Source organism: Ptiloglossa arizonensis, chromosome 11 (genome assembly GCF_051014685.1).
Source record: "Ptiloglossa arizonensis isolate GNS036 chromosome 11, iyPtiAriz1_principal, whole genome shotgun sequence".
NCBI classification, from domain to species: domain Eukaryota; kingdom Metazoa; phylum Arthropoda; class Insecta; order Hymenoptera; family Colletidae; genus Ptiloglossa; species Ptiloglossa arizonensis.
The window spans coordinates 15,553,554-15,566,479 of NC_135058.1; the positions used below are offsets into that span (position 1 = coordinate 15,553,554).

General features: G+C 41.8%; 1 protein-coding gene across 3 annotated transcripts in view; it reads left to right on the forward strand.

The window, feature by feature from the left end:
• The first annotated feature begins 765 nt into the window (after positions 1-765).
• Positions 766-12,926, forward strand: part of LOC143152904 (uncharacterized) — a 30,905-nt gene continuing 18,744 nt past the window's right edge. The window contains exons 1-3 of one of the 3 annotated variants that reach the window (XM_076323502.1): positions 766-1,132; positions 10,907-11,124; positions 12,717-12,865. In XM_076323502.1, coding sequence (XP_076179617.1) covers positions 11,040-11,124; positions 12,717-12,865 — 234 coding nt within the window. In that variant the 5' untranslated portion in view covers positions 766-1,132; positions 10,907-11,039. The other 2 variants (XM_076323503.1, XM_076323504.1) reach the window with 2 other exon arrangements.

The following is a 12,926-nucleotide window of genomic DNA, read 5'->3' on the forward strand; positions in this document are numbered from 1 at the left end:
GTTTTCGCAACGTAGACTTTTCGAGGCTAGAGCTTTACGGCGTTTAGATCGATTCGAGCTACAGCTTTTCCAGCATCGAGCTTTCGATGTTCGAAATGTTCGAGCCACCGAGTTTAGAATTTTTGATATCGATCTTCCATAGTTACAGTCGTTCGATATTCTACGGTCGAAGGTGAAGATTTTCGATATTGAGCTTCCAAGGTGAGAATTCTTGGACACTGAGCTCGTAAGTCGAAGATTTTTTATATTTACGATCAAAGTACGTTTTCATTTTAAAAAATAATTTCTGGGGTCGTACAGACTACTCTTAAATTCCCTTTGGATACCTTCGTGTACGTATCGAACAACGAAGCTTGTCACCTAACGGAAAACCCCGAGACGAAGATTCGATTAGTTTCGAAACGTAGCTGGTACGTTGTTCGCACTTGGAGAAATAATTTTTGGGGTCATTCGGAGCGCGCACGTAAAAATGTTTCGCGAGACTGGGGTGGAGGGGCGGTGTGTGGGGGCAGGCCAGTTGTCGGATGTTTCTCGCGAGAGCGGCCGCGCGCAGGGGGTGGGGGGTTGGGGGGGCTGTAGCGCGGCGATATCTCGACTTTTGGCGGGGAAACGGGCAGCCTGGTTGTTGCAGGTGCATCGGCTGCACCGGTGCGTCGCGGTCGTCGGGGATAGGTTTGACGCCGGTGCCGAGGAGAGGCGCAGAACGTGTTCGATCGACCCGCGTACGCGGCCCGTGGCCTCACACTGCGACACGGACTTCACTTCAGTCAGTCGCTGTTTGGCCACCGAGCGCGCCGAGTCGAGCCGAGTACGTCTCCCGTTTAACGCGCAACGTCTCGTGACACACGGCCGCACGATCGCTCTTCCTGGCCGACGATCGCGACAGGGGGTCGTTTAGCGGCTCTCCATTCCCCCCTGTTTACAAACGGGGAAACTCGAACCGGTCGCTTTCCATTTCTCGCTTTTCCGCGCGTAAAAGATTCTACCTCCTCTCTCCCTCACTCTCATTCTTCACCCCCCCTCTCTCACTCTCTCTCTCTCTCTCTCTCTCTCGCTAGTGAGAACAGTCGCTCCGGGACACATGGACTTTGAGACACGAGGGATGGAGGAGTTTGCGTGATGCACTTTCCAGGTAATTTTTAAACTTGTCGGAGAAACTTTTATTCCGAGATATATTCACTGACTTGGTTACACCTAAACGACGAACAGAACGTTTCGGTATGCGATAAATAAGTTTTTCTTTACTGTTCTCATCGTTGGAGAAGATACAGATTTATGTAACTTTTTCCTGCGAATTTCAACTTCCTTTCGGATCTATTTCAAACTGGTTTCTACGCTTTTGTAAATAAGCAATGTATATACTGGAAAAATGGGAAAAACTGCAGGGGGCAGTTTATTCGCGCAATCGTTATTCGCGGGGCTATTTCGATAAAAATTGAATCGGCTATTGGGACGAGAATATTACATTTTGACGCAACGTTTCACCGAAATTCGTAAAGTTTTTTTTTCAATATATATACATATACTTGTATACGCACATCGAAAGAAATTTCCCTCTTTCGAACACGGCCAGAGAAACTTAAATCGTATCTTTCCGTAAAAGATCGTCAACAACGCGAGTCCGATTTTTAATCAATTTTCCCACCCCGTTGCGTATCGCTTCTCCAATTTAGGTTTCACGGTTAAGGTTACGTCGCAATGTACATATATCGAGTATTATATTTTTCAATTCCAAAGATTTCAAAACGGAACGTCCAGTGCGAGCAGATTGTATCGTTCGGATGTTGATTTTTAAATTAAATTCAATTTCTGGATCGTTTCGATTAAAATCTATCGCGTGGTTCGCATTGAACGCAAAAGAATCTTGTCGATGTTTGTATCGCGAGGAATTTCTTTTTTTTTTATTTATTTCTGGACGCTTCGTTGGACAGATTTACGTCGTTTCGTTTTTCTCAATTTCTTTTTGTTGGTCCGGTGGGTGGGGGTGGGTGGAATTCATTTGAACGTAGGCGTCGACGCGCGTGCGACAGATCCGAACCGCTGAGGTTAATTCGGGACATTCGCGATGAAAGTTGCGGGGGTTGATGGCGGGGCAGAGAAGGGGTGTTCGATATAGTTTTGTTGCTGTCGACAGCGCGTACGTTTTCGAGCACCGGGTGGAAGGGAATGGGGACCAACCGGCCGTACAAAGCAACAAAAGGTATTGAGAATTCAATCTGCTAACGAGGAAATTTATTTGAAGGAAGTAATTAGTCGATCGCCACGGGAGATAATTTTTCAATTACATTTAGAGCCGACGTTTCGATCGATCCTAACTCTCCTTTTGTTTTTTGCTTCGACCTCGATCGAAACGATTGTCCTTCTGAAACGCTTAACAACCGAATGGTTGACCTTGATCACTGAAAGTACAGCCACGATTCAGTGGTACAGTTTAGATACGGTAGACACCTTGGGCTCGTATTGCGTTTCATTTCACCGTTTAATTTGCGTTAATAAAACGAAAATCCGTTCGCGAGATATATCTTTCTTTTTAATATCGTTCCATCGATTTTACGTAGGATCGTGACAATTGATATTTTAGGTAAGAGAAAAGAACACTTTTACGAAGTAATCGAATTCGTTAAATAATAAACATGTCGCTTACGTTGTTTTCGTACGAAACCTGACGATTAGAGTAACGAGATTCACGTTACGTCACAAGTGATTATACGTCGAAACGTACGTAACGGAGTTTTTGCAATAATATATTTATTTCGCTGGTGATACGATCAAGAAGTACATCGACAAGGATTTTCGTATAAAATTGACCGTGAAACATACGCAAGATTCAATTTCAGATAGTAGTTTTTCGTTCGGTAACGTTCGTTTGCTCCATTTTCTTATCGTTCTTATTGCGAAGTCTTGCTACGCGCGTGTAATCTCGTTCTCAAGTTGAGCTATAAAGCTACGAAGCTTACCATGTCAAAATAGACTTATTGACTTTCTGTCTCCACTACATTGTCGAAAGTGGTGTGACAGAAAGCATAAAATAATGACTCGATAGAAAGGTTCAAAGTCAATGGAACTATGTATCAGTTGTACGTAGACGGTTACTTGTCTTATTGAAATTAATTAAAATTCGATATTTCCTTCGTAGAATTTCATTAACGATCGTGGAATAATTATAAAGATATCCAGCTAAATAAGTACGTGAAAGTCGAACTCGTTGGTACAATTCGCGAAATTCGCTTCAAAAGTGTTAAATTCTATGTTTGCGGAACACTCGATTCGCAAACGATCGACGTATCCGATGTTCGTGTTCTCTGATACGTTGTTCAAACGTGTTCAAACTTACACGCTTGAAAGGCAGTATTTACCACGAGAGACACCGTTCGTGAACTTTGGTGTTGTCAATCTAAAAACTGTGCAATTTCTTTTTTTCTCGCCACTCCCCTTGTTTTTGCAATTCGAAGCGCAGAGAATGTTTCGAATTTTTTCAACAATTTTTCTCGTCGAGAAATATCTCGTATCGTTGGAAAAGTTTCTCGTTAAATCGCGAAATCGTCATCGGGACGCATTTTCAACTTTGCTCTTCGAGACCAGCAATTATCGTAACGAGTCAACTTGTTAATTAAGCAATAATATCCAGAATTAATTAATGGCCGTGGCGAAACTTGTTTTCGCAGGTGCTACGCATTCAACGTTTTGGCGCACGATATTGAACGAGACTCACCTTGATACTTGTAAAGTCGGGAATAATTAAATCCGACTTATTAAATTTGCAATCGTATGTGGCGCGGGCTCGTCGTAACTCGAAAAGGAACTTTCTTTCCTTTTTACGCGGCCACGTTTTCTATTACCTTTATTAACGAAGAATTCTCGCTACTGCTGCAATTTAACGTTAAATTGCAACGACGGTACCGGCTTTCACGTCAACCGCTCAGAAATTTATTGTACGAAATTGTTGATTATTTGGGTTAAGAAGTTTATTCTGCGCGAACAAAGACAATCTTTCAGTTCTCGAGGGGGGAAACTATTCTTTGTCGCGTACCACGATTGCCAGTTTCGTTCCTTCTCGAGTTAGCAACAAATAATAAGCATTGACTGTGCGCTCTCTATAAAATACAAATTGAATTAACTACCATCGTCGCGAAGTGTCGATCGTCCGATTTTAACGAAACTTTGCAAGTTTGTGGAGCGAGTAATAATATTTGATAAGTATTCTTTTTTTTAACCAACAAGGTTCGCGTACAGGGGTTGAAAACAGCCCTTAAAGTGGGAAATCGTCACTGGGACACATTTTCAACTTTGCTCTTCGAAACTAACAATTATCGTAACGAGTCAACTCGTCAATTAAGCAGCAATATCCAGAATAAATGATTTCTAAAATCGTTCGTGGAAACATCGAGAAATAACGAAGATACGAAAGTTTTACGAACGTGGTAGAAATTAAACGCGTCATGATTCCGAAAATAACGTTGCACGGACATTATATAGTTACTTTCTTGAACAAACTGTATCTGCTGGTACGGTGTATACGAACAAAGGAACACGCAAGTTTTAGAAAATAGGGAAAGTAAACTGTAGTTAACTTAATGCAGTTGCAGCACCGTAACCAACGTAGCTCCGTCGAGCACCATAGCGAGCACCATAGCGAGCTCGAAACTTCAAACGCGGTTTTCTCGAAACTTTATTTCTTCACGGTGTTGGCTCGTATCTCGAGATTTGTAATACGCTATCTCGATCGATTTGAAAATTGGTTCGTGCGTTCAAAAAATGTGCCTCTATTACACGTGTAATTGAATAATTTCTAACAATCGCGATCAATGGAATCGTGTAAACGCGACGATACTTCCTGGAAGGTCTTGCGCAGCCATGTTCACCTGTTACAAAATTATTCATACGGCCACTTGAATCGTACAAACTTTTATATTTATATCTCGGCTTGTTCCCTTGAAAAAATTCTTGAAAACTTCGCAACTTTTAAAAACAAGAGCTCTATTTAAGAGTAGGTTTCTCTACTCGTTCACCCTTCAACACTATTCAAATCGTACGCAAAATATTCTTCCATTGTTACCAACGAAAATAATAGATTGTTTGTATTCTATGGTACACTTTTTTATATACATATTTTGGTGGGTTTCATTGAAAAAATTCTTGAAAACTTCATAACTTTTCAAAACCAGAGCTCTATTTAAGAGTAGGTTTCTCTACTCGTTCACCCTTCAACACTATTCAAATCGTACGCAAAATATTCTTCCATTGTTACCAACGAAAATAATAGATTGTTTGTGTTCTATGGTACACTTTTTTGTATTCATATTTTGGTGGGTTCCATTGAAAAAATTCTTGAAAACTTCGTACCTTTTCAAAACCAGAGCTCTATTTAAAAGTTGGTTCCTCTATTCGTTCGCGCGTCAACGTTATTCGAATCGTAGAAGTATTCTTTCGTTGAAACTAACGAAGATAATTACGTGGCTCGTGTCCGATATGCACTCGTGTATTGTAAGTTTCTTGTCATCGAGAAACGAAACGGAACTCATTACGCGAACCGATACGACTGTTTTCGAAGCCAACGCGAAACAATGTCGGTCGACTGTAGACGCGTTTGCCCCCCCCGCAAATGTGTGACGCGTGAATAATAGAAGAGATGGCGGTAATCACGCGAACCTACGTGCAACTCGACACGGTATTAGAGCTTAGTGTACAAACTGCAACCACTCTTGGAAGTTGAAAGGCTGTTCGTGGTTCTGTTTGTGTACGTAAACATTGTGGCGTGTACCCGATTCGTGTATTCATGTAAAAACGATGGATCGACGATTGTTGACAATTTCGAGCAAGTTTCTCTTCCGTAGGGAATTTTGAACTCGACGTCCATCGATTCCGTAACACTTATCGTTGCAAGGTAAAATGTTATCGTAACGATTCGTGGAATTGAAAACGTTTAAAGTGATTCGTGCAAATTCTTGCGCATATCTTTACTCGATTCGTATCTTTCGACCATTATGTTCTCCTCCTTTTCGACGAGGGAGTCAATAACAAAGTTATCAATCTTTCAACCGCCCATCGATATTATTCTGGACATCGAGGTCGTAGAAAATATCAAAAGTGTGTACAGTTTTTGATTTTACGTGGGAAATTCTGTGAGATTTTTCATTAAATTTTCAACTGCGAACAATATTATTCTAGATATCGATGATGTATCAAATATCTAGGTATTTGAATTTTGTGGCTTTCGTGAACAATTCTGTGAGATTTTCTATCGATTGTTACAATTGAAATTGTTATCGATTACCGTAGAATTCTAATCGTAATGATAGACAGATTAATTATTCGTTGCAGCAAGGAACGCGTAGCAATAAATTCCATACAATTGATCAATGCCATGCTTCGGACAAATAGGGTAACTTTATAAGTACACGATCCCCGATAATATTAATTCACCTTTCGTCCGAAGTCAATTCTGTTCGCTATATTTCACACGACGTAAAAATAAATCGAGGTTGCTGATCGACCATTGCGCTGGAAAGTCGATGCGCGTGGGCTCGAAACAACGTATCGACATTAGAATAGACTATTTTGTTAATGACGCAAATATATGGTATATCTACGGCGAATATTTCCAACACCGATGAACCGAGATGACGCGATGAAACAAATTTTAGGGCAATTTCCTTTACGTAAAGGTAACGTGGAAACATTTGCGTTTATTCGATCGATAGTTACTCGGTGAAGTTTCTATTCATTCGAAATATAATTCGATCGTGTAATTCGTATCGTTCACGGACCAAATAACTCATCGAAAGTTCTTTATTGTTCGTCGTTGTTCGAAATTTTCAACCGAACTGGAATTTCGCGAGAAACGTATCGTGGAAGAATTGCACGTACTCGGGTATTCGGGAGATTTATCGAACAGTGATTCCCTAGTTGCGTGCAATATCCCGTTAACGCTCCACGCTAGCGTATTATCGTTGTCCAATGGAATTATCGACGGTTTTACAAGAATTTTCGCGAAACCGGACGATTCACTCGATTATGTAAATACCGACGTAACAGCTACGACTTTGAGAAGTTGCATCGTCGAAGCTGCACCGGGGTTCAGGGTCTGGAATGTACTCGGTATCGATTGCACGGAGTAAACAATATAAAAAATTGTACGACATTGAACAAAATCAACGACGCAAATCTTCTTTCGACGTTTGAAAATTTATTCAATATCCCCGGAAGATTTACAACGACGATGAATATCTGCAAACGTTTCTTTCTCCGTCCAGAAATAATTAATGGATCGCGATCCTGGCACACGTGCATTCTTCTGCACTTCGTACTTAAATGTATCGTTCCTTTCGTATATATTTTTCGCTTCACTCGACGCATCGTTTCGTACGTTGAACGCAACTCTGTCGCGACAAAAGTGTGTATAAAACGAATTTTTTCGCGAAACACGAAGAATGCGCGATGTCGGTCGGTCGACGTTCATCGGAATAAGTTACACGAAATTGAATCTAAAAATACGTGGACGCGAAAAGCACGTCGGTGGTGCTATTCAGTCGGAATTCAAAACCGAAAATTTCATTATCCGGCGCTGAAAACGTCGAATAAACATTCGTTCGCTCCGGGTAAAGAGATTCATCGAAAGCAGCTCGAAATGGTCGCTAAATAAACATTGCGAAAGAGAAAAAGGAAAGAGAAGAAAAAAGAGAAGAAAAATCTCAGCGCGCGTGCTTGGAGAAAATTTGGTTCTACGTACAAAGAGACGCGGCTTCGTAGCCGCGAAAGTTAATCTCGCGTTCGCGTTTCAAAGCGTTTTTACGGAATTTCGCTGGTGGCTGGATGTGCGCGAGCAAAGGTACCGGTGAGTGAAAGAGAGAGAGAAAACGAGAGAACCAGAGAGAGAAAGAGAGAGAAAGAGAGAGAGAGGAAAAGAAAAGGGAAGTGTCGAGCCTTCCCTAACGAGTTTGATTCTGTGAAACGCGTCCTCGCGTTACAGAATTGCCAGCACCGCCTATTTCCGTGCTCTCGTTGTCGCGGAAACGGTTTTTCACCAGAAGAAGAAAAAAAATTTAAAAAAAAACTGCCGGCACGCAGATTGTCGGCAATGAAACTTGCTTGTCCCCCTCTTTGCACGTGATACTCGTGGTTTGCTCGAAAACTAGCTGGTGCTACTCGCACGTCGAGATCGTTCTCTCAGACACGTGTTGAAAGCTCTGACCAATTTTTCTCCCCATTACTGGACACGCGTCGAATGTTTTTTCTTTGTTTCTTAACATCTCGTACAATGGTACACGAGGGATCGAAACAGTTATGGAACTTTTTCAATAGGCGCCGTTGAAACGGTTGCAATGTAACTTGTTTAATAAAAGTTCTCGGACGAGAACAGGGTAAACGAAAGTTTCGGTTTGAATAGAATTTATAAAAAATGAAAATACCGGTTCGTATACCCGGAACAAATACATTACGCGGAGATACGATAAAGTTTACTCGTTTTGTACAATTTTCTTTTTTTTGTTTTTTGTTTTGTTTGGAAAAGTTTCGAAAAAACTGTTTCCACGGAACTTTTATCATAAAAGTTCGTAAATATCTATTCCACGGGACAGTTTTTAGACAAGTTCTTAAAGTAAAAGCTTTTCCCCATAAAAGTGCCGCGAGAATAGATATTTTTTTCTAAAGGAAAAGTGCGAGCGGGAATTGAATTATTAAGTAGAAAGTTAACCGTTCGTTCACTTCGGAGGGAGAAATAATATTTGTTACGATGCTTGTCGAATTTGTTCCAATTGTTTATCGGTCGACTTTGAAAAGAATAGAAATAGAAAAGATCTCTTGAAGTTATATTATACAACTCGCAATAAACTTCGATCGATCCGCTAGCAACAGAACAATCTAAGGCGATTACGTTACGCGATTTACCTTGGATAAACATTCACATTCGTAGCTTCCATTTCACTATTTTCAACATTTCCACGACTTCCTTCATTTCTAAACATTTTCTCCTCTAATGGAAATGTTTTGTAAATATCAAACATTTGCGTATTATGTACGTATCTCTTAGAATACAAAAAATTAATTCCTTGTACTTTGTGTTCTGTGATCGATGCTAAATTTTGAATTTTAAATTCATCGAAAAACATCGATGGCTTCCATGGATCGACCTCTAGTCATCAATGGCTTCCATGCATCGATCTCTAATTATCAATGGCTTCCATACATCGATCCGTAGACATCGAAGGCTTCCATACATCGACCCGTAGACATCGATGGTAAAAACGTCGATGCCTCGAAAACATCTCTATCAATCGTTGCTATTCTTAGTTGCGATACGCTCGAAGCCATCGCTAGTCGCGCGATTCACAATTGTTCACAGTGTCGCGTGTGCGCGTCAGTCGCGACGCATTTGCGAGTGGCGTGCACCGCGCGAAATAATTGAACAGGCAGTCGCTGCGGTAGTGCACCGTTCGACTAGCAAGTAGACGAACAACTAATTTAATGGAATATTTAACCGTGTACCTGGCCTCCAATATTAGCCCTTTACATTATTTTTAGACCGAGATGTCCCCGTTCGAGTGTTTCTCTTTCTTTCGATTTATTCCCCGTTGTAACTCGAACGAATCGATTACGATTACTTCGAGTAGCGAGGAATTCCTTCTCTTTGAAACGTTGATTAAACTCTCCGTGTTCTTTGCTTTTTCAAGCTACGGAGCACACGGCTGTGAACGCTTTACGCGAACATCGATACACTTTACAGAGTGTTCGTCGACCACACTCGCATTCTCACCGATTGGTGGTCACAGGAAACCCAGGAACAATGTTTACCAAGCTCGTCGACACGATTTCCTCGAAAACGGACTCTGTTTCTTCGTAAACGATACAGAGTACGTACCGTACGAGATGGAACATCGTCTTCCGAGTCGAAAATAATCACTTCGAACGATATTGTACCGCGTGGAACGTTACGGGGAACAATAGCGGTTTCGAAATCGCGAAGGTGGTGTTTCTTTTCGAAGAAGTTCGGTGAACGAACCGTACCTTCCCAACAGATTCGTGGAAACGGACGCGGGACAAAGTAACGCGGACAGTTCCGAGATAAACGCACAATTCCTCTGCTGCTCGTTCGCGAGTTGCCAAGTACAAAAGCTTCCGAGGAAGTCGCCCTCAGGAGCTCGTTTCCATCCCCCTCGAAGCGTTTCTCTCGAGGATTCCACGGGCTGGATTTATTTTTATTATACGGACACGAGGTTTTCGCTTCCTCTCGGACTTCACGGTTTACAGGACTCGTTACCCTCGTCTTTTTCGATTTAAATATTCATACTTCGATAAACGACCCAGCTCTCCGAACGGAATTTTAATCGATCGCACCACTTGGACATTTCTTTTTTCTCCTCGCGAGAAGAACACTGGAAATAGAGAGCTGGCCTTTTTCAACGAGTCAAATTTTACAGTACGCCCGCGAGGAGATCGAGTTTGAAGCTACGGCGAGGATCCGTTCGTTCTAGGAACGCTAAAGAAATACACGTTCACGTTTGTTGAACTTACACGCTCGATAAAAGAGACGTTGCACGAGTCACGCGTAACATTTCTACGTAAAAAAATTTTCTTTCGCGCTCTTCGTAGGGATCGTTTCTCTTACGTTGCCACAAATCGTCCAGGATTCAGAACCGTTCGGGTGTTCCCTGTCTCTACCTGGCAAAGTTTTTTTTACACGAATTCGAATCATTATTTCCGTCTGATCTTCGAAAAATTATGCATTCTCGAACAGCGTGAACTTAACCACGAAAGAATCCCCAGATATAATTGGGATCATTTAAGGGGAATCAAGCGACCGGTCGAGGTCGCCCGCGATCATTATACCGCGTTAGGATCAATCAGGAGTGTCCCACGCGAAATTGATCCAACGACGTGGAAAACGTGTTATTCTGATTTCTGTCGGCAGATAACATGCTCCTGGCTGCAGTGCGTGGACGGTGGTTGCTGGAATAGTCGGTGCTGGTCGATTCCCAGCGGCACGGCTGCGAGAGCGAATCACTCGGCAGCTTCGTGTCCTTTCGCAACGATAATCGAGGACCATGAAGAGATCTTCGAGCCTCCACTCGAGGATCCTCGCCTGGATTTTCTGCCTGTTCGCCGTTCTCCTGCTACCCTCGAGGACGAGTGAGTACAACCGACTGGGAATACCATGATCGATCGGGACACCGAATTGCCAAGGATCCCGGTTCACGATCGCTCCTCATTTATCGAAACAAATCGAACATAATACGGTTTGAGTAATCAAGGCGTGTTTTGTCGTAAATTTGTATTACACATTGATTCGTTACAATAGAGTCACGTACGATGTATCGTTGCTGCGGATGATTTATGCCAAAATCGTTACTTATCGTTCAATTTTTTAACCAATACGTGGGAGGAGAGTTTGCCATCGATTTCCCATCGAGAGATTGAAAAACGAAACGAACATATGCGGCCCGTTTTTCATTCGGTAACCATCGACATTTATGAATCGTTAGTTTACAACGGTGTACGTATACGCGTATATGTAATCTGCAAATTCAATCCTTTTCGATTGAAATAGTTAATCGCTTCGTCGATTTTAGTCGACCGACTTTTTTCCAGCATATTGAACAGCATCGACGAACCACACGAGTAGAAAATGATATTACGATAATTGTTTCCCGTGATTATTCATCAGTCGTTAACGAGATTTAAATTATTTTATCTATAGTTTCATCGATTAATATGTAAGGTCGAAGATGAATAATTTTTCAGTCGATTAATCATTCGTATCGAGAAAGAAAAGTTCTGTCGCTCTTGAACGAGCTGGAGCCATTTATACTCGGATTAATTATTCTGACGTCTTTTGATCTTGTTAAAAATAAACTTAGGTTTTCGTTTCAATATGATATTACATTCCTTTGGAAGGTGATTGTAGTATCGATGGAACAGTTTTGAATTATTTATCATTTACGCGTCGCAAGTGCTGATAAACTGTACGCATTCAATTCATCGGTCGAGTTTAAATTTTGTTTTTCTTCGACACCATTCTAGTACGATATTTTTCAAAAATACTTCAATTACGAAGAGTTGGAATTATATCAGGTGTGCGTTAATTTCCACAAAAGGTTCTAGTAATAAAGTAAAATTATCTGCCGAGTTGATAGCTACGGAACAAAACTAACTGGTCGATCGAAGTCGCTAAATGGTTACTTCTACCGCTCTATTTTTTGTTGCAACTTTACAAACATTTGCTTGATTTTTAAATACAGAGACAAGGTGGCCTTGAGTAACCAGTTACAACTTCGTGTGTAAGCGGCTTACTCGACATCGTACCACCCTTCTCGAACAACCTAACATTATTCACCGAAACGCTATAAAAACTCAAAATTGCTCCAGTTTATTTATTACCGTTACGATTGGACACAATTCAATTCCTCCATCGTTCGTATCGGTCTTCTTTCGAGAGACGAAACGTAGAGCTCGGTTTTGCGTCACTCGGTACCAACGATCGACGAAAGCGTTTATTATCGAATTATTTAGTCACACTTCGTGTAGGAAAGTAACCTACATCTGATCTAGGCTAGCTCACGCGCAGAGTACATTTTTGATATCGTACCAGGGTGAACTGAGCGGACACGAGGGTAATAACTGCAATGCAGAGGACACGAATAAAAGTTTGTCATACGGTGGCCTGTGCAATTACATCACGAACGATCGCTTAGGGCTGCTTTTCAACGTGGATATCGTTTCAGGCGCCTTGGAGGAGAACTGCACGGACTTCCAGGGTGGAATCGTTCGACACGGTCTTCTCTATGTGCCAGGGCCTGCGGTTTGCAGTCTCTGCGTTTGCTATCATTCGGAGCCAATGTGGTGTCAAGCCATCTACTGCACGCCACCCTATGTAAGTACTATCATTGGAACAAACGTAGGTTATCTCCCTCCGACGATTGCTCTCTCGAAAT